The sequence below is a fragment of the Pogona vitticeps genome, chromosome 3, assembly GCF_051106095.1.
Source record: "Pogona vitticeps strain Pit_001003342236 chromosome 3, PviZW2.1, whole genome shotgun sequence".
NCBI lineage: Eukaryota > Metazoa > Chordata > Lepidosauria > Squamata > Agamidae > Pogona > Pogona vitticeps.
The window spans coordinates 54,934,277-54,959,844 of record NC_135785.1 but is presented as its reverse complement, the minus strand read 5'-3'; the positions used below and the strand labels follow the sequence as shown (position 1 = coordinate 54,959,844).

Below are 25,568 nucleotides of genomic sequence, written 5' to 3'. Positions count from 1 at the left end.
GAAAGTTTTCCTCCCTTTCTCCAGTTTCTAGGCTCAGCCCAGGCGGGGAGCTGAAGGCCGGTTAGGTAACGAGAGGAGGGGGAAGCTAAGTGCGTGCTTGGAGGGTTTCCTGCCCAACGATCAATCAGCAAGAGCGCTTCGGTTTCCTTTCCCGCCCGTATTAGTCACATCAGCCTATTACCAAGAGCGCCCTCTTCTCCCCTCAACCAATGGAAAGCCTCTTAATAATTCGTCCGCCCCCCCCCCGTGACCGGTAGTGTAGCCTTGCTGCGGAGGAGTGAAGGGAAGGGTGGGGGTTTGGGGTTATGTTTGCATCGGTTTGAACCCCGAAGTAAAGACGGGGGGGGGAGGTGCAATATCAAGAGACATGACCCAGTATCTCGGTAGTAGTAATGGCGGCGGCGGTGGAGGAGGAGGAGCGGGAGACGGCAGTCAGCCCTTCAGTCCCTCCGCAGGCACTCCCTCGCGCCAGCGCCAGTCGGTGCCCCGGGGAGACCGCGGCAGGGATGGCAGGTAACAGGAGAGCGACGATTCGCGCGGTAGATGACTTTTCATGGGCAGAGTGCCGGAGTGGGGGGAGACCCCGAAAAGTTAATGTGTTGGTAGTGCCGTGCCAAACTGAGGAGGACGGGGGTTGAATGCATGGGCGTTCTTATGCTGTCCAACGGGAGTGAGGTAGAAGGGTATGGTTGTACTGTATTAGGATATGCTATCAAATTATTTCACAGTTATTGCAAGGCACATGGGATCTTGAAAGAGTGGTTTACCATTGCCCCCTTCTTCGTTCGTTTCTGTGGCCATGTGTTGTTGTTTTTTGGATCCAGGACATATTCTGGCACCGTCCACTGTACCACACTGGTTGCCAGGTAAAAATAGTATGGTGGAATGAAATAAAAATATAGTTGGAGGAACACCCTAATGGATTTTTCCCTTTGCAAAGATAATTCTATGCAAGTTAAAAATCTCACGAAAGTTCTTGTTAGACCACAATCTTAATGTATTGTGTGTGAATTTTATTTTTCAACTTGCAAGGAATTCTCAGCATTGGGACAGTACAGCAGGATGGTTGTAGTGGTCCTTTCGGGCAGAGGAGGCTTTACATGCTTTACCTGCTAATTCCCTTCAATTTCCACATCCTTATTTTCTCCTGCTCCCAGAAAGGTAGCTGCAGTGATGAGAGAGGGGAATGGCATGAAACACCTTTAAGACCGACAGATTTTGCTCTTAGCCTTTATGGATTATACTGTAATCTGTTTTTTTCAGATATACACTAGGCATGTTATATGGGACAAGGCTGACTAACATGTTTGCTTCTTTGGAATTGCGGAATATAAGTGAAAACCTAAATTAAAAATTTAAAATGGTATAGTTCCTCTATCTCGGGATCCTACTGTCTTATTAGGGATAGATATGTTAGGTAAGGTTTCGGTTCCGGCTGTAGGGTGGAGCAGCATTTGTGCCTCTCTGGTCTCTGTTTTAATTAGTTTTAATCAGTTTTAAATAGTTTAAACAGTTTAAGTTTTTTAGATCTTAGGGAGTTGACCTCCCAAACTGGCCGAAGGAGAAGGATGCAGGGATTAGCTTCAGCCTTATCTCACTCTCAAACAACAATAACAGTTGCATTCAGCCATAGCATAGAGCGGGAAGATTTTTAAAAGCAGAAAAAAAAATCTTCAACAAGGAAGGAGACTAAAAAGACAAGAAAGATCTCCTGGCTCTGCTTGGTGAATGAACCACTATTAAAGAGACAGCTGAATAAAGTGCTGAGCAAAGAAATCTATAGAGGACCTATTGGGAATATCAGAATACCAAGAATACTATCAACTCAGATGGGGCAGAAAAGAACGTTCCCTTTCCGGAGTGAAAAAACACACCAACCGGTAAGCAACCCAGACTGGAGGATTTTTACACTCCAGTAGAGCTACATAACAGATATGAATGTCTGGAGGTGAATGATGTGGATGGGGATTGCTCTACGAGACAGCTCCCTGATCAGGACATTTTAACTACAGACTCCTATATGTAGACCAAGATAATAAAAGCAGGGGCCCAGAAGGGCTAGAACTGCTGACAGACTAATCTGGTGGCAAAAACATTCCAAAAGATCTTCTGCAAACTCGAGATGATCATAGATATTCTGCAGGAAAAGAAAAATGGCAAGAACCAATGACTAAATGAGCAGTTCCATTCTCCAAAGCTCCCTAAAGGGAACGAACAGATCAATGAGAAGAACTCTGCTCTAAAAACTAAGGAGATCCAGAATGCCCAGCCAGATGTTAAAATATGCCCAAACTTACAAACCCTTAATCCAATAAGTATTGTTCTGTGTGTTTTTCCCTACCAAGGCAACTATATTGATTGGTCCTCAGAGTGGAAGGCAAAGAGACATCTGGCTTTTCTTTCTAATTTAATGCCAGAGATGATTGCCCTTTCAAAGCTCAAGAGACTATCCAGCCCAATTCACTACAAGCGGTTCCTATTACAATTCCGGACAAACAGAATTCCATCATTTATGTTTGAAAATGCCTTTAAACATTACTCCTTAGGATTTAGGTCACAAAGATATTTCATAAATACCACGATCCAGAGAATGGTGCCATTACCCAAGGGAAAAAACCCAACTGAAAAAGAGCACATCAAGAGACATATGAGGCATCTAAAATAGACAAAAGCAGCCTTCAAAACCATCCCAAATCTACTGGACCAATCCACTCCAACCAACCTGCCTGCACTTCTAGAAGTAGTCAATACAAAGGCCCCTGTTGTTTTGGCCCCCATAAGACAAATACTTTATCTCATATAGATACTGATCAGTCAATTAACAGAGACTCCATAGGAAACAAAGGGCCGGAAGAGGAGACAGAAATCAAATTGCTATCCTCCTTTCGCAGGATGGACATGCTGTAACTCTTAAAACTTTGCTATACTCCTTCTCCACCATAAATAAATAAATAAAATAAAATAAAATAAATAAAATAAATAAAATAAAATAAATATGATATTATTCTTTTGCAAGAAACATGGACTGATGCAGATCTGGTGCTAGATGGTTTTAATTCTTTTAAGGTAAATGCAATGGCTGGACAGGGACCGGGGAAACTTAAGGGGTGGGTGGGTATTCTTATATTAACTGCTTTGAAGCTGAAATCTGTTATGAAACCCTCTTTGAGACATTTAGCAATGGCAGTAGTTCTAACAGGTGGCAAGAGGGATTTATTGATCATAAATGTGTGTCTGCCCTGTATGTGTAGAAAAGCAGAAATTGAGGAAAACTTGCTGTTACTAGAAAATTATGTGAGGACACTTATCTTAGAATACCCTGATGCTCTGACATTCGTGGGAGGTGATCTAAATGCCCAGATGGGCCCAAATGATGACTTTATATCTTCCAAATATAATCTACACTAGATTTTGTCGGTCTGAGGAATGAACGTGAGATTTTGAAGCTTGTTGAAAATTCTAGATATACTTACTGTACTTGATTGGTCTATCTACATATTTTGTTTGACACTCTGAGTGCTCAGGCTGATGGGTGTTCACTGACTTCATAGGGAGATGGGGACTCTCTAATTTATCAATTTGAGAAACTGAGGTATGGACAGATGACAAAGATTCTCAATTAAGCATTTCTGTAAATGGCTGTATGATGACTGACACTTCTCAGAGTGTAACAGAAATGTAACTTATATATGAACTACACCTTTGGTCCACAAGCAGAATTGTTGTTTTTGCTTTAGTAGCTAACATTATCCTCTGGAAGACAAAATCTTTAGTGCTAGCTTGTAGGGAAACAATAGAAAGTGCAAACCTGCGTTGAATGTCTTGAAAAAAGACATGTCAGAGAAATCTGATCAGGTGATAAAGCTAAAAACCACTCTCTGCTCAAATATGAAAATACAGTAACTCCAGCCTCGGGCATATAATTGTTTTGTTTTTACAATTCCCTTTTTTTACAATTATCTTTGAAGAGGAAAACAGTTTATGCAGTAATATTTCCTAGTGGCAAATGCTTCTGTCAAAGGTATGCAAATTGTGGCTTTCCCAGAGATCACTGATTGGCTGCATTTTTGAACATCCTATTGAGATTAGATATGTGTATAATTGAGAGTGATCTTGTCTTTGCATTCACACCACTTCCTTTGCTGGAAAGTGAAACTGATCTTGCATATAGCGAGCAACAAAGTGTTCTGGAGAGTTATTATAAAACCATTAACCCTGAAACGTAAGTGTATCAAAGCCTGGTGAATTCCACGTGTTATTTGTCTTAGTGAAAATCATTGTAGATTTGGAAGAGGGTATAAGCATGCTATCATTGTTAATGTCTACTTTAAAAAAATTTTTAGAAGTATAACAGTACATCCCATTTTCTAGCTATTTAGGAGCTATAACATTAGGTTGCGGTTCTTTTCAAAGATAGACAACATCCTTGCTCTGTATCTCCCACATTATTTTTACCACTATTTCCTGCTAGCTTCAAAACAGTTTCTGTATACAGTCCCTTGTCCCATTTGATTGCAATGCTTGTTTGGCTGTGGAGGCTAACTGTTCCATGGAGTGCTTTGAAATGTTTACTGCTTTTGTGCAAAAATGATATGTGATCTGGAGACAGGATTGTGCGGGCTAGGAGTAGATGAACAAATCAAAATTTTACACAGAGTTTTAGGATAGGAAGATCGAAGATGGAGAGTAGCTTAATGGGATTTATCAACCATTTAATTTTAAGGGACTGTTTGAGTGGAATCAGGAAACAACAGTGGTGCACGTTTGATGTTAAAACAGCCTTGTACATACCAATATGATGTTGCCTTACAAAAATATGTTGGTTTGTGCCTCAGAATGTGGATTTAAGCCCCTTCTTAAGCATTTTTGGTTTTAAGAATTTCCCTAAAGCATAAAAGCAGCACAGCCATGCAACTTATATACAAAATTCCAAATCACAGTTGGTAATATCTCAGATCACTGAAATACTATAAACTAATGTACAGTAGCCAGCTTTCAATGTTGAAAGTATGCAAGAAAGTGGACCAGACTCTGAAAACAGTGTACAGTAGTAGCCCCTTGGGATGTGAATAGAGATCATGGCATATGCAGATCAGTATCTTATTGTAAGAACTGAAGGCAGGATGTGGTGAATGTTTTTTATATCCAATTTCAAAGCATGTGGCCCATTCTGGCAGGAATCTGGTTCATATGAAATGACCCAATAGTGTCTCTGGTATTTGTAGTATAGAGTTTTAATATTTGCATGTCTCCATAGAACTCAGTGGAAAGAGAAAGAAAATCAGGGAATGATGACTTTAGTGTACATGGAAAGGTAGCCCTATTTTATATCTTTGATCTGATCAGGCATAGCTTGCCAAATAATCTGGCCACACATAAAGCACCATGTTATTGATACAAAAGATCGTCTGACAAAGTTTCATATTTAGATACTTGCAGTTGTTCAGGGCATTGCTTTTTTTCCTCTTGCAGAAACCATTGTATTACTGACTTTTTCAAACCAGCTATAAACCCAGGTAAGCATACCTTCATTTTTCTAAAACGTTATAAAGTTCTGTTTAACACATTAAGACTTCATCGCACACATGACTTTACTATCATAGTGTACATCCATGTGAAAGTTACAGTGTTTTGAACACTGTATGTAGCAGATTTGGAATCAGCTACTTCTGCTTATTGTGAAAACTCACCTTTTTCAAAGACATCTGGAGACTTCATATTGTGTTAAAGTGTAATGAGGAATGAAAATACACAGCATTGTGAATCATGCTTATCAGTCAGCTTGTCAGCTGGAGACAACACTTTGAACATTGGGAATGAGATCTTGTCATGTTTTTCTTGAGTACATGGGGATCCTGAGTGATTCCCAAATATATTTGGTAGTCTTGTGTGTGGTAGCCAACTAATTTGGCAGCTTCTGTTGGAAGTATCAGGAAGAAACCACCTCAAACCTAAGAAGTACATGACTGAACTCCATAAGTTGGGTCCAGGCTTTGTCAGAGTAGACATGCTAGCCTGGATTCTGTTGGACTCTAGTGCAGTATAACACTTTGTTGGCACAGCAACCTGCTGTCTTAGCGAATTGCAGAATATGTGGTTCTTTGTAATTGCTTGAGCATGTGATGCAACTACAGAAGTAGAAATCCATGCTATGAAAATGCAGCTTATGCACGTGGAAAATGTACTAGATATCTCCTTGTGCAAGGGCTTTAAAAGCTGAGATACGCCATTGCATAAATGATTTGCTTCAACAGGATCCTGCCCACTGAACATTTGTGAGACTTAAATTAATTGTGACTTGGTCATCACATTGATTTCAATGGGTTTACCTTCAGCATCACTAAGTCTGGATCTAATCCCTGAAATTTATATCACATTCAAAAGCTGAATTCCATAATTTTCTAGCTGCCTAGAGTGGTCTATCGACTAGATAGGCGGGATATAAATAAAATAAATAAATAAATAATAAATAAATAAATTTGTTTTTAGAGGTTGATTAAATGTGCCCCTAAAATGCAGCAGCATTTTGAGAATGTTGTTGCCCAGATCAAGAGAAGGTTTAAAGTATTAAGTAGTAAATCAAAGACTAGAAAACTTATTTGTACTAGCTGTGGTCTGTTAAGCTCAGTACTGCCTACACTGAAAGACAGCAGCTGTCTAGTATTTCACATGGGTCTTTTCTAGCCACACCGACAGTTCCAGGGATCTCTTGCATGCAAAGCATGTGCACTGCTACAAAGCCATGATTATTCTCCATATTAATGTATAGAGATCTAGATTGTGCACTGTTTTAAACATAAAATGTGAATGATTTAAATGTAATGATTTAAACGGTACAATTTAAATGGTCAGTTCCACTGCAGGAGTTGCAAACCATGCGATGAAAACTAAAATGAGACATATTTTGAAACAAACATCTCAGTAACAACACCAATGTCTGGTAATGTTGATTCCTACTTATGGCATCATTCCTAGGATTTCCAAGATACAAAGTACTCAGAAGTAGTTTGCCAGTCATGTTGCCATTCTGGCATCATGCGACTTCCTCCAGACCAGTGGTTCTTAACCTTTTTGAAAGAAACGCCCCCTTGAGCCATTGAGGAAGTTATCATCGCCCCCCTCCCCACGGTGATGATCTCTTATTTATTTATTTATTTATTTATTTATTTATTTATTTATTTATTTATTTATTTATTTATTTATTTATTTATTTATTTATTTAAGACACTTAAATCCAATGACCCCTGAAAACAAAATTAAATTCCAAGAAAATGAAATGCCCCCCAAAAAGTAACATTTAATGATTTAGTTGCAAGTGAATTTTAAGACGCAAAAAGAAATATAAAAAGGGCATAAAAACAAATGCAGGAACTAAAAATTTCAAGACAAAAAGTCTGAAACTAAATTAAAATTGGAAGAAAATATATATTCATGTACACTGTAAAAAGGCTGCAGCCATCTTCACAGGTTTGGCTTGCTCCAGCGCCCCCCTACCACCCCCTTTTGCTCCAGCGCCCCCATGCCGCCCCTTTTCTTTTTACCGCCCCCCTGAAAAATGAAATTGCCCCCTGGGGGGCATTATCGCCCACATTAAGAACCACTGCTCCAGACCATGCAGGCAATATAGCACATACTTCTGCTAGCCCCATGTACCTGGGTAGTCTTGGCTGGGAGACACAGTGAAGATTCAAATTCCCAGCCTCTAGTTCTGCAGTCAGATAATCTCTCACACTGACTGTACCAGCTCTATAATGTCTCCATATCTGGTTGCAGTTCAGAGCGCAAGACTATCTATTGGTCATGTTTGACCAATAGATTATGGTAGTTGTATATGTTTAATGGTTCTTTGGTTTTGTTTTTATATTTGTTGATGAAGACAGAACTGTGTTGCGTTCACCAGAAAAAGGAAATGGGAAAACTGGGCCTCCAGTCTCAAGTACAGAGCATTTTGGGAAAAACGTATCTTCTCCAAAGCGAAGTAGAAGAAAGAAGTTACCACTCCCACCATCAGACAGGAGCCCTATAATCGATGCATTTTTCAAAAGTGCTAAATCAGAGAAAAAGGATAGTCCAGATAATGGTGTTCATATTTCAGTGAAATCTGCGTATCCAAAAATTGTGGTTCGGAAACTTTTCATCCCTGCTAGTTCATCTGACTGTTCTTTAATATTAAAAGATAGTGCTTGCACAAAAACCCTTGAAAGGAATGAAAAACATCCTGTTCAGACAAGAACACCATTAGTTGATATTAGTAGAGAATGTAAAATGGATCTTGTGGATTCAGACTCAGCTGGTTCAGGCTTGAGTAAATGGACCTCTGTATCAGAAAATGACAGCTTGGAAAAGGAGAGCCTTACAACTTGGTGCCAAAAAACAGCATGTTCCAAGACATTACAGTATGGTTTGGTTAGTTCTTCATCTCAGAGATCATTAGAAACTGTTTATGGAGAGATACAAGTCAAGAAGAAAAAGATGCAATCTCAGCAGCAGTCTTCTGGTTTGCTAAAGAAGTCCTTGCAAACTATTCTTCCTACCCAGGTATGTTAAAGATGTCGTAAGTATCAGATCTATGAAGCTCCTTAATCATATGACATTCCTAACCTTTCCTGACATAAGTGTAATTTCTTGTTTTAGTCAATCCATAATACTGTAATTCAATATAAACTGCAATATGTGCGTGGTTTTTAGTATTCTGAACTCTGGGGCACCTTTACTTAATCTCAGTCTTGAAATCTGAAAAAAAACAGGTCTGCATCAACTGTATTTTAACCAGCATTGCTGGTTTCTTTCCAGTCCAAGAGTAATCAGCCTTAGTTCTCTCAAGATTGCTGTGCTCTCTAAGACAGGGGTCCCCATCCCCCGGTCTGTGGCCTGGTGCCAGTCCACGGGCTTCCTTGAACTGGGCCACGGACACAGATCTCTGCCCCCCCACATGCACAGTGGGCATGCCACACTTGTGAGGTGGGCATGTCGCACTTGCAGGTGGGTGTGTCGTAACAGTGATTCTGTCTCCATGGCAACTAGCTAAACAGAAAATTCTGATCTCCCGCTATCCAGAGTCATTCAGCGCTTCCTTATAAAGGCAGATAATATTTTACTACAGAACTCTGGTGAGAAAATTCTTATTAATGAGAAGTCTTATGTGGAGGTTGTTGATACCACATCCTGGTTCCTAAAGAGCAAATACTTCTAGATCAAACTGTTACTGATAGATAGGGGGTTCTGATATAACATATACGAAGTACAGTGGTGCCTCGCAGAACGAGCGCCCCATAGAGCAATGAATTCGCTCTACGGTGACGCTTTTGCGATCGCTAATGCGATCGCAGAGCGATGCCCCCAATGGGCGAAAATCGCAGAGCGAAGGTCGGTAAGCGGTTCGCTTACCAACCTTCGCTTTGCGACCCGCCAATCAGCTGTTCCGCGGCTTCAAAATGGCCGCCGGAACAGCCGAAAGGGCCGGGCGCAACGTTTTTGCGCCCTTGGTAAGCAAGGGGAGGGCGCGAAAACGCTGCTGGAACAGCCGAAATGGCTGCGCGCAGCGTTTTCGCGCCCTCCCCTCGCTTACCAAGGGCGCGAAAATGCTGCGGCCGGCCATTTCGGCTGTTCCAGCGGCCATTTTGAAGCCGCGGAACAGCTGATCGCAGCCATTTTCGCGCCCTCGTTCAGCGAGGGGAGGGCGCGAAAATGGCTGCCGGCTATAGGGGGACACCGCTGTACGGTGAGTAAATCAGACGAATGGAACACATTAAAGTTTAATGCATTCCAATGGCTTTTTTCTTTCCGTACAGCGATGTTTCACACAGCGAGGGTTAATCTGGAACGGATTAACCTCGCTGTGCGAGGCACCACTGTACTGGCTTTACAATTTAAGACAACACATGCTATTTGATTCACATGTACTTAGCATTCATAATCAGCATTTTACACAAGTAATCATGCCTTATTCTATATGCATTTTTGTATATGTATTTATATGTATTTTCTATAGCCAATGTATTTCGTATCCTCATTTCTCTCTTGGTGCTCCTGACCCATCCCGCTTGGCACATTCCTACATTATCACACAGATAACATTCACAGCGCTTCAGGCAAAAGACTGTAACATCTTTCTAAATACACAATGGTTCACACATTCACAATTTGATATTTTTTTCTCACATCTACCACGGCCAATAGGAATTACCCAACAGGCACACATAGGGTTCAGAAGACCAATAAGGGGATGCTGTGCTGTATTGTCCTTTGCATAAAATGCTTTACCAATGTATGATGAGGACCCCCGATCTGCCTTTAAGACGGGAGTCCAGCTATATGTTTAATAAAAACAACAATTGACTCTCATATAGTCTGATTGATGCACTATTTTATCTGTTTTTCCTGCCGGAGAATTGAAACCTAAAATTGGGTGGCAACATTACAATCGCTTACCGATCTTCGCATTGCGATGTCGGGGGAACAGCTGATCGGCGGTTCCAAAACGGCCGCCGGAACATCCAAAATGGCCGCGCGCAGCGTTTTCGCACCCTGCCCTCGCTTACCAAGGGCGCGAAAATGGTGGCCAGATGGGGAAACTTCACTCAACAGTGAGTTTGGGCCCCATTAAACAACGTTTAATGCGTTCAATGGGCTTTTCCGTTCCGTTTAGTGATGTTTCCCTATAGCGAAGGTTAATCCGGAACAGATTAACCTTGCTATGTGGGGCACCACTGTACTGTATTCAGTGTATTCGCAAAGGCTTTCACAGTTGGGATCTAATGGTTGTGGGTTTTTCTGGGTCTTTGGCCATATTCTGAAGGTTGCTCTTCCTAACGTTTCGCCAGTCTCTGTGGCCGGCATCTTCAGAGGACAGCACTCTGTGCTCTGGTGTAGTTTGCTTGGGAGTTGAGTATTTATGGCTGTGAGGTAGGCTTTTGTCCTTTTCAGGAGATGGGTGATTAGTGTGTCTTGTGGTTATATTGTTGTGATAAGGAGGAGAGATTATCTGTCACTGTGATTGATGGGTGTCATTAGCTGGTCTTTTGTGTGTAGTGATCCCCAGTCCTTGTGGCTGGGTAGAGTTCGTTGACCTTTTGCATGCTGTATTTTTCAGAGCTAGGAGCCAAGTTTTGTTGAGTTTCAAACTTTCCTCTTTTTTGTTGAAGTTCTGCTGGTGCTTGTGGATTTCAATGGCTTCCCTGTGCAGTCTGATGTAATGATTGCTGGTGTTGTCCAGTATCACAGTATTTTGAAATAGAATTTCATGTCCAGCTTGTTTTAGGGCATGTCCAGCTATTGCAGATTTTTCTGGGTTTTTTTGTCTGCAGTGTCTCTCATGTTATTTGATTCTGGTTTGTTTCCAATATATACCTGGCCACAACTGCAAGGTATCCGGTAGACTCCTGCAGTGGCGAGGGGGTCCTTTCTGTCCTTTGGTGACCATAACATTTGTTGCATTTTTGTGGTGGGCTTGAATACTGTTTGTAGGTTGTGTTTTTTCAAAAGTTTCCCCATGCAGTCCGTGACCCCTTTGATGTATGGCAGAAATACTTTATTTGTGGGTGGCTGTTTTTCTTCTTCAGTTTGGTGGTGTTTTCTTGGTTTGATGGCTCTTGTGATTTCATTTTTGGAGTAGCCATTTGCCAGTAGGGCCCTACCTAGAGGGTGATGGACGCATGGGCATCTGCTCTGTTTTTAGACAACCTATATGAGCTGAATAGTTCAGTGATTTAGGTACCTGGGAATTCAATTCCCCGTGGTGCCTCCTGCAAATAGAGCCAAACTGTGTGGCCTTGGGCAAGCTGCACAGTCCCAGGGTGTCCCCAGAAGAAGGGAATGGTGAACCACTTCTGAGCACTCACTGTGGCATTCGCCCTTGTGGCCCCTGCTTGTCTTTCCCTCACAAAGGCTCACATCACGTTTTCTTCTCACTGCTACCACTGGATTACCTCAATCTATAGTATAAATAACGTTTGTCAGAACACTTTTCTTGTGAACAGAAACGAGACTTATTTATTGAAGTGAAGCAGATTGAATAATAACAGAAGTTTCTGAGATACACATTATACATAAGCAAATCATAAACAATTCTTTCAGTATATAATTATTTTCTCTTGCCATATCTATCACCTTCTCTACCTATTTTCCTAACCAGCTCTATCTCTCTCAGTACCTGTTCCCTCTCTCTCTGACTAACCAGCCCTATCTGACTCCTCCTTCTCCCGCCAAGCCTCATGTAGCTGCTGACTCCGCCTCTCTAGTCCTCTCACAGGTTCATGCAAATCAGCTCATGAATATGAATGGCATGCGTAATGGCAATCGTCACTCACTACCTAGAAACCTCTGAAAAGGGTCTCCATGAGTCAAAATTTACTCAACAGCATATTTTTTTATTTCATCATAACAGTTTTGGTAAGCTTTGGTAATGGCTCCTAATGGGAAAATATGTGAAATTTGCTTTAAGGTAGTGTGACTATGCATGGGAGTTTTTGAATCCAGGAAGAAAATGGCTGCAAGGGTCTGAATTCATTGGGAAACATCTGTCAGGACTTTGAGTTCTAGATTAAATCCCACAAATGTCTGTCTAAAGGATTTTCTGCAGACATTTGGAGGATCTAGTTCACAAATTCTGAAAATCCCATGCCTGACTGACTCCAAGATGACATTTTTCATTGTTCCAGATAAACAATAGTGCTGTTTTTGTTTACAAAACCTGCTCAGGCACTAGTATTCTGTAAAGATTTGTTAAATCTTTTCTGCCTATCTTACTTATAGGAAACTAGAAATCTTTTAATGAAAAGGTCGCACTTGACTTCATCGGACTGTTCCTCAGGTAGGTGTTATGTGGCAAGGGGCTAAATCAAAACAGCAATGATGCTGAACAGATTGTAATAAACAGCTTACTTAATTTTAATGCTGGTGCTACTTATGACTCCAATTATAGTAAATAATGTGGGACTCTACATGTAAAAACAGCTTTAGTCAGGGTTGTTTGTGTGAACCATTCAAAGCCAAAATCCACTGATGGGCATATCTTTATATTAGAACTAACTAAAATTCCACAGAACAACGCAGGCTTCTGAGTTTTCCAGAACTCCTCATCAGGCTAGGTGGTACTGGAGAACACAGAGACATGTACACATTTGGGAAATTTTAATTTGTCCTACAAAATCTATGGTAATAATTGCATTAATCTAATGAAAATAATGCCTCCAGGTTGACACAAAATAGATGGTCCTCCTGTTGCTAGCTGTATGTCAATCTAAATAGAAAACTACATTAAATGTGTTATGTGGCAATGAGAAGAGTTTCCTGTAGAGAGTTTCAAAGCAGATAGCCACTATAATCTTAGACTCTCATAACGGTAGAGCTGGAAGGGACCCTATGCAGAAGACTCTCTTTAGGGTCCTCCTTAAAATCACCTGCCACAGATGGAGTCTACAAGAGTAATATTTTGTAGCATTTTGTTTCAGTGATGGCCTTATTAGTAGCATTGCAAATGTGTACAGAAATGGAAGCATTCATTAGTAATAATAAAACTTTTTCAAGGAAGACAGGTTACTTCATAGGTCTTGCACTGTTTACAAATCTTAGCTTGTTTTCATTTCACAGATGAGTCCTCTGCAGATCAATCTTCAGAACCTGCCTTATCATCAGGATGGACCTCAGATAAAATAATTACCAAGAAAAAAGGTTGCTCCTGTCCATCATTTCATCCAGATTCCACAACTCCATTAGTAATATCCAAACATAAAGAGTGTGCTGGAAAAAGGAAGAGGAACGTTTTGGAATCAAGTATGAAAAGTTCACAAAAGCACAATGTACAAAGGTTGGATAAATACAATTTTAGTAATTCACTGGAAAAGCATGATTCTGATTATTCAAAAGACAGAGTGTCTCCTGATGGCCAGCTGGAGAGTATGGCCCTATCTGACAGTGATTCACTTGTTTCATTAGAATGTCTTACTGCTGAAGAAAATGGAAAAAACTATAACTGCACTGTGAATAAAAATGACCAAATCCAAACTGAAAATATCAAAGGAAGTCAGTTACAGACATTTCGTCCTCATTTTAATTTGGAAAAGTTGGCTAGTTTGTCTCAAGAAGTAGGTGCTAAAGCTTTTTGCAAAGAATTTGCTACACCTCAAAGTAGTTCTTTGTTTTCTAAACATTCAAAAGACATAGTTTCACATACTCAGAGTAATAATTTATTTGAAGCATTGCAAATGAAGGGTCATAACAGAAGCCCCCATTTTTGTATGTCCGGTAAATTTACTCTCTCAGCATCAGAAGGCAGTTTGTTAAAGGGTGAACCAGAACAGATTTGGAAGAATGCTTCTACCTTCCTTTCTAAAAATAATATTGAGCAATTTATATCACCACTGACAGACAGTGACAATGTTCTCTTGTCAGAACACAACGATCATGTCACCATCCCTAGCTCTTCCCGTGACCTGAACAAGGTGCATAATGAAGATTCCAACCCAAATGTTTGTATACTGAATAAAGTAAAAAGCCTTTCTTTTGTTGAAGATAAGACCTCTAGTGACAGTCTGGACAGCAGTGATGAAGAAGAACTCTTGCCATTGGAGAAAATATTGGCCCAGAGTTGCAAGCCATCTCCAAAAAGTCCAGAACAAATGAATTGTGAGGATGATACAACAGACTCACATAATGTTCCTGTAAGTGACTAAAAGATCTTAGCTTAGAAGTGTATTAAGATGATTCAGATAGCTATTAAGCCAAGACTTATCAACGTGAAATAGAGCCTTGTGCACTCAAGTCTATAACCTTGCTTCTCTCTTCCCTTTGTGCGTATGGATCCAGGTTTTCCTGTTGTTTTTTTTAATTGCAGTGTTTTTGGCATGGACACTATTGGGAAACTTGTTATAATCTCTGTTTACAGATGAACCATCTGAGAGCTGGAGAGGCAAGGAGTGAGCCTTCAGATACAAGGCTTGTTCTCAGTATGATAAACTGAAGTTTATCTGCCTGATAGAGGCTCGCTGAGTTAGATGCATCTGTGTCAGGTGTAGATGACTCATGAACTGCTGTATAGAAGGGCTGGAAAAAAATAGTGGCTAGATTTCCACAGTTACTGTCAAGGTTGGCATAAATTGCCTTTTAGCAAGGAGCAATTGGCTGGCTAGGGATGTGGTGGCACTGCGGGTTAAACCACAGAAGCCTCTGCTGCAAGGTTGGAAGACCAGCAGTCGTAAGATTGAATCCACGTGACGGAGTGAGCTCCCGTTGCTTGTCCCTGCCAACCTAGCAGTTCAAAAGCATGTAAAAATGTGAGTAGATAAATAGGTGCCACTATGGTGGGAATGTAACAGCGTTCCGTGTTTAGTCGTGCTGGCCATGTGACCACGGAATCTGTCTAAGGAGAAACGCAAGCTCTATGGTTTGGAAATGGGAATGAGCACCACTCCGTAAGGTCGGACACGACTGGACTAAATGTCAAGGGGAACCTTTACCTTTACCTAATTGTCTGGCTGTCTCCCAGATCTACTCTTGTTTGGTAGCATGTGTAGAGACCATAATTTCATGCTAGTTCAATTGCAGCTGTTGAGCCAGAATATGTTCCTATGGAGTGAGTTGGATTTTAAAGCCATGTCACTTTTGGTGCAGATAGTCGAGACAGATCCTGTTAGTAACAGAGTACTGATGCAAAAATTTGGCAGTCCCTTGCAGCATTAATATTATGGTGTGGCATGCTTGTGAAGTCACTGCTATCATGTCACCATGCTAATCCATAGAAGAGCCAGTAATACAGTGGTGCCTCGCTTGACGATGTTAATTCATTCCAGCGAAATTGCTGTAGAGCGAAAACATTGTCAAACAAAATAAAACCCATTGAAACGCATTAAAACCCGGTTAATGCGTTCCAATGGGCTAAATACCTGCTCGTCCAGCGAACATCATACGGTGGCCATTTTCGGTGCCTGTATAGCGAGGAATCCGTCCTAGAAAACAGTGGGGGGGGCATTTTGAAAGCCGGCGGCCATTTTGAAACCCAACAATCGTCGTAAAGCAAAAAATCGGTTCCCGAAACAGGGAACCGATCAACGTGAAGCGAAATTCCCCCATTTAAAACATTGTTTTGCGATCGCAAAAATTATCGCAAAAACGTTTACGTAATGCGGATTCGTCGTAGAGTGGGTAATCGTCCAGCAGGGCACGACTGTATACTCTTGATTGCTAGCAGCAGAAATGTGATGCTATAATTGTCCAGTCTTCTTTTGTGTACAATTTTTTCTGCATGTATCTTGTTATCTTTTGCTATTGTCTAGAAGTTGTTTGTATGCATGTTCATGTACATTTTCATAGGATTTCAGTGTAACATTTCACAAGTTTGTTTTGACAATTACTCAGCTGCCTCTATTTGTTCTACTTTTTAATTTGCTGGGGTATTATTGGTTCAAATCATGTTGCATAGTTATACTGATAGAAGTGGTGTGCTAACTGCAGCTAATTAACACCTTCCTGCTTAGATCCCTCATTGCCCAGTAGTCAGGTGGCTTGCCATATTACTAGCAGTCCAAGTGAAGACCTGTTAATTAGCAGCAATTTGCCGTTACAAGTAAATGCTATTGCCTTTCTGCCACCATAACTGCAACAGGATTTTGGTCATTATGTCTAACAAAATAGATTCAATAGGATTTAAATGAACTGTCAAAGTTATTCTCATTTTCTGGTTTCTGCCAAGTAGATTTCTTTGAGTCAGGATGTATGAAGCAAATTATATATAATACAGTGGTGCCTCGCTTAACGATTTTAATTGGTTCAAAAAAAATCGCTATGGGAAAACATCGTTAAGCGAAACACCATTTCCCATAGAGATGCATTGAAAACCGGATAATCCGTTCCAATTGGAATGGATTACCGTCCTTAAGCGAAAGTCTCCATAGGAAAAACGTTAAGCGAAACGCAGTTCCTCCATTGAAATGCATTGAAGCCTATTTCAATGGGGGGGAAATTCACAAAAAATTCAAAAAGACTCAGAACAAAGCCAAATTAAGTTAACGAAGGTTTTATTAGGTGCACTAAGGATTCCAAGCATTTTAAACATTTTTTAAACATTTTAGAATATTTTAAAAATAGCAAAAACAGGGCTGTCAAAAAAAAACGTTAAGCAAAAAAAGGGGACCGAAAACCAAAAACGTTAAGCGAAGCATGGTCCCAAAATCGTTAAGCGAAAATCGCCCATAGGGGAAATCGTTAAACGAAGCGCAAGATCACTCCGAAAAAATCGTTAAGCGAATTTTTCGTTATACGAAGCAATCGTTAAGCGAGGCACTACTGTATATGTAAAAGGTAATTGAACTAGTATTCTGTCAGTTATTATTTTTGTGATTGTGTTACAGATTTCTCAGAAGAGTAGTGCTGGTGCAAATGTTCTTATATTTTTTCCTCTATATTTTTCTTGAAGCTTTTACATATAAGTGATGGACACATTACACTTGGTGGAATGTTTGCATATAAAAACTGGGCTGAGAAGAAGACACCAGAACTTAGTGAAAATAAACTATTTTTTCCAGCTAGTATCATTACTAGAGGAAGATGTACTTGTTGGAGCCATGTTCCTTTCAAAAGTTGTACACTCAAGTACACTCACTTAATAAGCAGTAAGCCCGGATAAGCTGTAGCGGTGTGGATAAACATGCTTTGAAATTGTACTGCAGTTTTCACGATCTGTTTAACAATCAGATGCGAGCCAAACATTTTTTTTCTTACTCAGTGTTGACTTTAAATGGGTGTAGGAAGAGATGTGATATGTGGTGGAAAGCTTTCTGGAAATGTTTTCAGCACTCCATTTTGTTTTGTATGTTTGAGAAATGTGTTAGGAGACAGTGACTGAAATCCTGTTGTGCAGTTTCATAAACAATGTAACTTTTGGAAGCAAAGTACTGTAACTCTGTAAGCTAAGAAATCCCTGCAGACATTTGTTGCATTCAACACGTAATGCCTATGGAGATTTCTGAGCTTATGGCAATTCGTGTCTAGCAGCTACAATGGCTTGTCACTGCACAACTGGATTTCAGCCTTACATTAATTTTTGGATATTTTATGTTTTATTTTTCCTAATCAATTATTTCTGTTTAAATGATTTTGGTTGTTGAAAAATCATGCTAATATGTACACAGAATGCAAATTTAACATGACCTACCTTTTTGTTATAGCAACCACGTATGTTAAATCAAGACTCATCCATTTAGCATGGAATACATTGGAAAGCACATACAAAATGTGTGCAGTGTCCTTATGAAAACAGTACCCAGTTGTGTGTTACTGCAGTTGTACTTGAGCACCTGCTGTCTAAATGAGAAAGAGAAAGGATTTGTACAAATAAGCATGGATACTTTCACTTTTAAAATCCACGAAGCAAGACTGATGTGTTGTGCCTTGTATTTCTTGATTAATCCTGTGGACAGGGGAAAATCTTAATGTTTCATATTGGCAAGCATGATATTTTACAGTAGAAAAAGGCCACAATGGGTCATTTCTGTACTAGCTCTCCTGTAGCTTTCATTGCCGAAAATCCTGTTACTAACTTATGCTGCGCAGGACTGATGATGTCACCAACAATGGCTGAAGGGTTTCTTGTCCCCCCCCCCCCCGCCCCCAGATTCCAAGGTTCCCTTAGAATCCTTTTTGTCCTGGATAAATCATTGAGGGCTGCATGAGGAAATCTTTAATGTTCAGAAATTGCAGCTACCAGGACTGCTGACATGAAAGACTCCTTGCATGTTCCCCAGGACTAAAAGGATCTTGGGCAAGCCTTGGAACTGGGGGGGGGGGGGGGGCTGGAATGGAAACTTTTAATCCCTCCCCCTTTAAAAAAAAGCTATGACTGTGTCATCAGCTTTATGTGGCATAACATAACAGGATGCTCCTTGGTTCAATTATTCTGTTAGAGAAGCTGGTAAACACAAGTGGGAGGTCTTTGTAATAGATTCATGATTATCTGCAGACTTTCCCATTTGCTGCACTGGAGAGTGAGCGAGCACTTTGGACAGTCTTTCATTTACCGTTTATTAACTAGTTTCAAATGTTTTCTTGAACAGATAGCTATATAATGGTCTAGTTATAGAAAATAGAATGAAAATGTTCATGTTTCTAACAACACCTCTTTTCTTAAGCTTTCTAAACCTTTTGAGACTCAATTCTCCTACATGAATCATCTGGAACATCTCCTGAAGGAGAAAGAGGAATTCAAAAGGTATGCATTACTTTGTCTGTTAATGCAATTGAGGATCACCCTCCTTAAATCTAATAAAGAGTGATAGACTAACTGTCCTTTGGCATTTGGACTGTTCCTTTTTGTTCCCAAACATGCTATGACAAAGCCATTGATTGGATAAGGTAACACTCCATAACATGCCCCCCAGCAGATTACCACCAAGGGAAGGCAATGTTTGACAAAAGAGAAATCTCACCACCAACTTTCAATGTTCTTCAAGAATTGGTTTGTATGTTATGTGCTCTCAATTCAGTTCAGTCTTTTGGCAACTTTAGTAGGGTTTCCAGGATATGGGGAATATTTAAGGCATTTTTTTTACTGAAGTCATCCACCAGTATGAGATTTGCACCCAGGTCTCCTGAAATTTAATCCAGCACTCTGTCTTTATAGTGTATCAAATGAAGACCTTCCTCGTCAAACAAGCTTTCCCTCAATAACCATCTACCTGTGTGTGATTTTTAGATAGATAGTTATGCATTACTGCTTTGTGTTTTCCTCTCAGAGTGATATGTTTTAGATTTTTGTATGCTTATTGATCTTTGCCTCAATATTGGCAGTTAATTGATCTAAGATGGCTCCTTATTCATTGTTCATAATTTTAAATATCATTTTTTTAATAATAACCACTATTATATCCTCATTGTTTTCAACTTCAAATATTGTCTTTCATTGTAGTAAGCTGCCTTGGGTCCTTTTCAAGGAGAGAGGCAGGGTAAAAATATTTTAAATAAATAAATATAAAATAAATAAATATACTGTGAGTTCCCAATAAACATCCTATTGTTTGCAGAGGTCTCAGTCTGTCACTTGGATACAGTGAGAGGGGATGAGTTAGCAGTAGTTTCATAAGATTTAAAGTACATAATTGTACATGACATTGTTCCACAAGTTTGGTTAACATAAGGATGGCAAGACGCAGATAATAAATATTAGCTTTTGATATGGAGCTATTTGATGGTTTGTCTTGCACAGTTCACGTATTGTTGCTGTAGCTGAGCTATCTCACACAATTATTTTTTTTAAAACAAGGACATCCTTAGTTTGCTATTTATTTCTAGTAGATGAAGTCCACACTGAAATGCCTTTCTTCCATTTTCAAAGAGCTACCTATTTAAGCCAAGGAGAGAACTGCCTTCAGGTGCTGTAGTCCTCTGATACTTTTTGTGGTTGTACTGAGCAGTTCCACTGCTGCTCAGTACAACCACTACTTTAAAACAACAACCATGCAAAGTGTCTATAACAGATGCTGGATTAGTTGATTGTGACAAGAGGATTCTGGATAGTTGGTAGGTTGCGTAGGTGAAACATCTAGATATTCTTTCTGTCATGAAGAATTTATTGCGGAACTTTTACATAGAATGCACATATTGTTGATTCTTTTTGAAATAACTTCGTGAAAGAGAAGCACTTAGTAATAAAATCTAGTGATCTGTTCTTGCCTTTTTGTATTTTGCTGACAGCCAGAAATATCAGACTTACCTGTTCTCAGAGAGGAAATGTAGAAATGTTTAAAGGTGCTATAAAGTATGTTGCCATAACCAGAGGCCAAGGTTCTTTTTAAATACTCTTATCTCAACTGCAGGGTAGATGAACTAGAGCAACAGCTGCTGCAAATCAAACAGGCAATTGAAATAAATTCTGTACCTGAAGAAGAAGACTCTTATGATGGTGAACTGTCTGCTGAACACAGGTCTCCTCATTTTAATAATTTATTTGTTTTCTCACATGGGTACACTTGGTGAATTGCATTTTGCAACACTGATCAAAGTAATCCTCCTCTTTTGCCAGATTTCTAACTATTGCCTTCCCTAATATTTGCTTGGGGGACAGTCCCATTCATTATGCCCTATATACCTTAATGGCAGTCATAGTATCACCTCCATTAGCCTGATCAGTGGGGTGATTCAGAACATTGAAACCATGACTTGGGACCTTAAAGTCCCATTTTATTCCTTCGTTTTTTTTCCTCTTTGTGCATGAGATGTAGAATGAAAACTTCTCCTTGTACCTCTAGCCACACTCTAAAAAAGAAATCAGGTTCAACCCATTGCGTTTATAGGAAATACAGAACTGTAGTTTTAAAATAAAAGCAAAAACTTTTCTCTGAGGAAAAATTATTACATTTTGAAGCTTATTAGATTTTTCTTAAGACAACAAAAGTGAGTGAGGAGACAAGATCAACTAGTAGTGTCAGCTGCAGGTTGGGACAGGATGCATACATTGAGCCCCCCTTTCTGGATTCTTGAAGATTCCCTTGAAGAGTGATTGATCAGGCCTCCCTTACATAAGAAGAGATCCAGTTCCCTGGATCTCACAGTGGCCCCACTAGATGCTTCTGGGAGCACATGAGACAACTAGGTGCCTGTCTCCTGATCCCCCTCCCCTGCATCTGGCATTTTGAGGTACCTTCCTTTTACGCCTGGAGATTATACATCCCCATCATGGCTTGTAACCTGCGATAGACTTTTCCTCCAGGAATCTGTCCAATCGCCCTTTAAAGGCATCTAGGCCAGAGGCCATCACCTCATGCTGTGGCAAGGAATTCCACAGACTAACAACACACTGGGTAAAGAAATGTCTTTTGTCTGTTCTCACTCTCCCAATACTCGATTTGGGTGGATATCCCCTGGTTTTAGCATGTGAGAGGGAAAAGAGCTTCCCCCTATCTACTTTATCCATCCCCTGTATAATTTTTATACATCTCAATCATGTCCCTTCTCATGTGTCTTTTCTCTAGACTAAAGCCACAAATGCTGTAGCCTTTCCTCATAAGGGAGGTGCCCTAGCTCATTCATCATTTTTGTCACTCTCTTCTGCACTTTTCCTTACTACACTTCTCCAACACTATTGCTGTAGCCATTGCTCTTTTCACTCCAAGCATCTGCGCTGGGTTACTTTCCCCAAACTATTAACAGGGAGAGGGGGGAAAGGAAGACAAGCAATGGGTGGCAGTCAACAATAGGAAGCCCTCTGTCCACACATTGCTCTGCCTCTCATGATAGCACCCTTGGCACTAGCAAAGGCTGTATCTCAACAGAAGAAACTTGAGGGTTTCTCAGAATCCCATCTGGTAACAGTGGTAGGAAGTTAGTGTCTACATACATGTGCAAACAGCATATGGCTATCACCTTTTCTTCCATTTCCATGCTCTCCCTTTGGAATTTCTTAGCAGTCTCCAGTTTGGAAAACAGCTGGTCTGGGAAGACCTGTTCCAACCTAATATCCTCCAGATAGCCTGGACCACAGCTCCCATCATGCCCAGTTAGCAGGCATGGTAACTGGAGATGATAGAAGTTGTTGTGCTGTAAATCGAGAGGGTAGCTATTTAACAAATGTTGGCTTAAGATAAATGTTCCTTAAACAGTACTGAAGATTAAATATTTATTAATGGAATTTTATATTACAGAGCATTTATAGAGAAATTTTCAGTAATTGGTGATGCTATTCCTGACCAGCACCCAGGAGAAAATATATTTCAGATACCACATGCTGGGAAAATTTTCAGTCAACATAACCTTGATTTGAGGAATTCTGTATTTCAACCCCAGAATCCTATTGAAAAATATCTGTTGGGGTAAGGATGGATTTGTAAAACTATCATAGCATTTTTTTATGCCCACGTACATTACTTTTGCAAACGGTAGGGAGGCAATTTTTTTCTATGTGTCAGAGTTTCTGATTAGTCAAATTTGGAGATAGGTGTCCGAGTGCACCCAAATGTATCTTTGTATTAGCTGTTAAGTGATTACTTCACTGGTCAACCTTCAATGAGTATTCATGGAACACCTTCCTGCCATCTTAATTACTATTACATTGAATTGTTTTAGCCAGTGCCCTCTGTTTTTAAGTATTCCAGAAGATAACCAGTTATTGATACAGTATTTTTTTGTTGTTTTTTTTACTGTAGACATTCCCTACTTGAAGAAGTGTTTTTCACATGAGGGGCTAGTATAACGTAGTTACATTTGAAAGCTTTGTTTTTCATCTGAATAGATGTTTGTTGTTCTAGTCTGGGCTCTTTGAATTTCTGGATTTGTTTTTATTAAAATGTTAAAATTTAGTGGACAGGCTAATGTTGAAAGTGCCAAAGTAATTGATTCTTGATGTTTCTTTTTTCAGATGTGGAATAACACAACAGCTTTTTGTAATCAGTGAAGGCTTACTTATGTCTGCTTACCATAATTTCCCTTGTCCTGTCCCCATTCTAAAGTGGATGTTTCAGGTGAGATGGTTCTTATTAAATGTTGTATTGAACTGATAGCACTTTTAAGGAAAGCCATATGGAATGTGAGTTTTAATTTGTTAACTTAATTTTCTAGACTGCCTGTCTCCTCTACCCCCAGTCTCATTGCCCATTCCCCAGCTCCTGGAGTTTGCTCTTGCTATATTCTTCAAATGTCTGCACTGTCTCCATTTTTAGCATTACTGCATGGTGACACTATGTGTCCAGAAAGACTGAGCCAGTACATAGAATGGGTCTTCGATTACACTTTGTCATGCAGTGAAATCTGTCAAGTTTGGCCAAATGTTATACAATATGTTCAGTGTCCTGCAATCTTTCTTCTCTCCACTCACGGAGCAGGCCATTTATTTTTTTACCTGTTGGCTGAAATCCTGTTGCACAGTTACACAAAAGACGTAATGTCTAGAGGCAGATTGCTGCAAGTTAGGAGATCTCTGTTGGCATTATCTGTTGCACACCAAGTCACACAACTCAGCGTGCAACACCTGTGAACAGCTGGATATCTATCTTAGTGATTGTGGACTGCTGGATAGCTCCGTGATTTAAGTATCTGGCAGTGGAGCCAGAGTCTGGGAGTTAGATTCCCCACGTGGCCTTCCTGACAGTGGCTGGATGTGATGATCCATAGGCTCCTTTCCAGCTTGCAGTTCTAAGATTATATATTATATAAATAACTTGCAGCAATTTGCCTCTAAAAGTTATTTGCATAACTGCAACTGGATTTCAGTTATAATATAATTACATAAGTAGCAGTAACGGGCCAATAATGTGTCAAAAGTTTATCCCTTTACTGATTTGGTACTGTCACATGAACATGGCTTTCATAAGGGCAGAAATTGATGAAATAAGCATGGATATAGTTGACTTGCATGTACAGTGGTGCCTCGCTTAGCGATTGCTCTGTTTAGCGATGAAATCGCTTTGCGATGAACTTTTTGCGATCGCTTTGCGATGTTCCCTATGGGGTATTTTCGCTTTGCGATGACTGAGCATCGCAAAGCGACTATTTTCGCACAGCTGATTGGTGGTTTCAAAATGGCCGTCAGGGAAAAAACATGGCCGCCCGCTGTTTTCTGGGATGGATTCCTCGCTTAAGAGGCACCAGAAATGGCCGCGCTATGGAGGATCTTCGCTGAACTCTGAGTTTTAAGCCAATAGGAATGCATTAATCGCGTTTTAATGCATTTCTATGGGTTTTTTTATTTCACATTGCAACGTTTTCGTGCAACAGCAATTTTTGTGGAACGAATTAACGTCGCAATGCGAGGCACCACTGTATTGGCAGAGAAAAACATGGTGAATCTCTTTGCAAAGGAATGTTTTCTGATTCATCATTCCTGGGCCTTCACAATATATAGGTTGGAAATCTTTATGCTGGAGCGGAATATGATGGAGACTATTCTCTCAGGCTACCTTCAGTTCAGGAAACTTTGTGACATTTACAAAACTACTTAAGCACAGTTTTCTATTAAAGAGTTCTGTACCAAACGTCACAAAATAATCTGCAAAGTGATTTATAACATAGCAACAAATAATCAGTACTGCCAGCAGCAACCACAGTATTCTTTCTTCTGTAATCACAGAACAACTAGTGCTGAGAATTGAGTTGTTTCTGGCAAGGAACAGGCATATCAACTGTGTATTATCTTCCTCAGATGGTAATTTAGAAGAATGTGAAATCACTATTATTTGCATATTGATTTCAGTCAAGGCTATATTTATCATTAGCTTAATAGGACTGCTTCAGATCTACAATGCATCAAGTGACATTTGTGCTTTATTTCTATACAGTGGTGCCTCGCACAATGAGCGCCCCGTAGAGCGATGAATTCGCTCTACGGGGACGTTTTTTCGATCGCTACTGCGATCACAGAGCGACGGCCCCAATGGGTGAAAATCACAGAGCGAAGGTCGGTAAGCGGTTCGCTTACCGACCTTCACTTTGCAACCCGCCGATCAGCTGTTCCGCGGCTACAAAATGGCCACCGGAAGCCCCAAAATGGCTGCGCGCAGCGTTTTCGCGCCCTCGTTAAGCAAGGGGAGGGCGCGAAAATGGCTGCCGGCCATAGGGAAGCATCGCTGAACGGTGAGTATTTGGCCCAA

The 25,568-nt window shown here is 40.3% G+C and overlaps 1 protein-coding gene across 2 annotated transcripts in view; it reads left to right on the top strand.

Moving 5' to 3' along the window:
- The first annotated feature begins 252 nt into the window (after positions 1-252).
- SLF2 (SMC5/6 complex localization factor 2) overlaps positions 253-25,568 on the top strand; it is a 41,720-nt gene continuing 16,404 nt past the window's right edge. The window contains exons 1-9 of one of the 2 annotated variants that reach the window (XM_020790814.3): positions 253-513; positions 5,473-5,516; positions 7,877-8,538; positions 12,754-12,811; positions 13,591-14,660; positions 19,122-19,201; positions 20,805-20,912; positions 22,629-22,796; positions 23,342-23,444. In XM_020790814.3, the coding sequence (XP_020646473.3) occupies positions 368-513; positions 5,473-5,516; positions 7,877-8,538; positions 12,754-12,811; positions 13,591-14,660; positions 19,122-19,201; positions 20,805-20,912; positions 22,629-22,796; positions 23,342-23,444 (2,439 nt within the window). In that variant the 5' untranslated portion in view covers positions 253-367. The remainder of the gene's footprint in view (positions 514-5,472; positions 5,517-7,876; positions 8,539-12,753; positions 12,812-13,590; positions 14,661-19,121; positions 19,202-20,804; positions 20,913-22,628; positions 22,797-23,341; positions 23,445-25,568) is intronic. The other variant, XM_078389451.1, reaches the window with a different exon arrangement.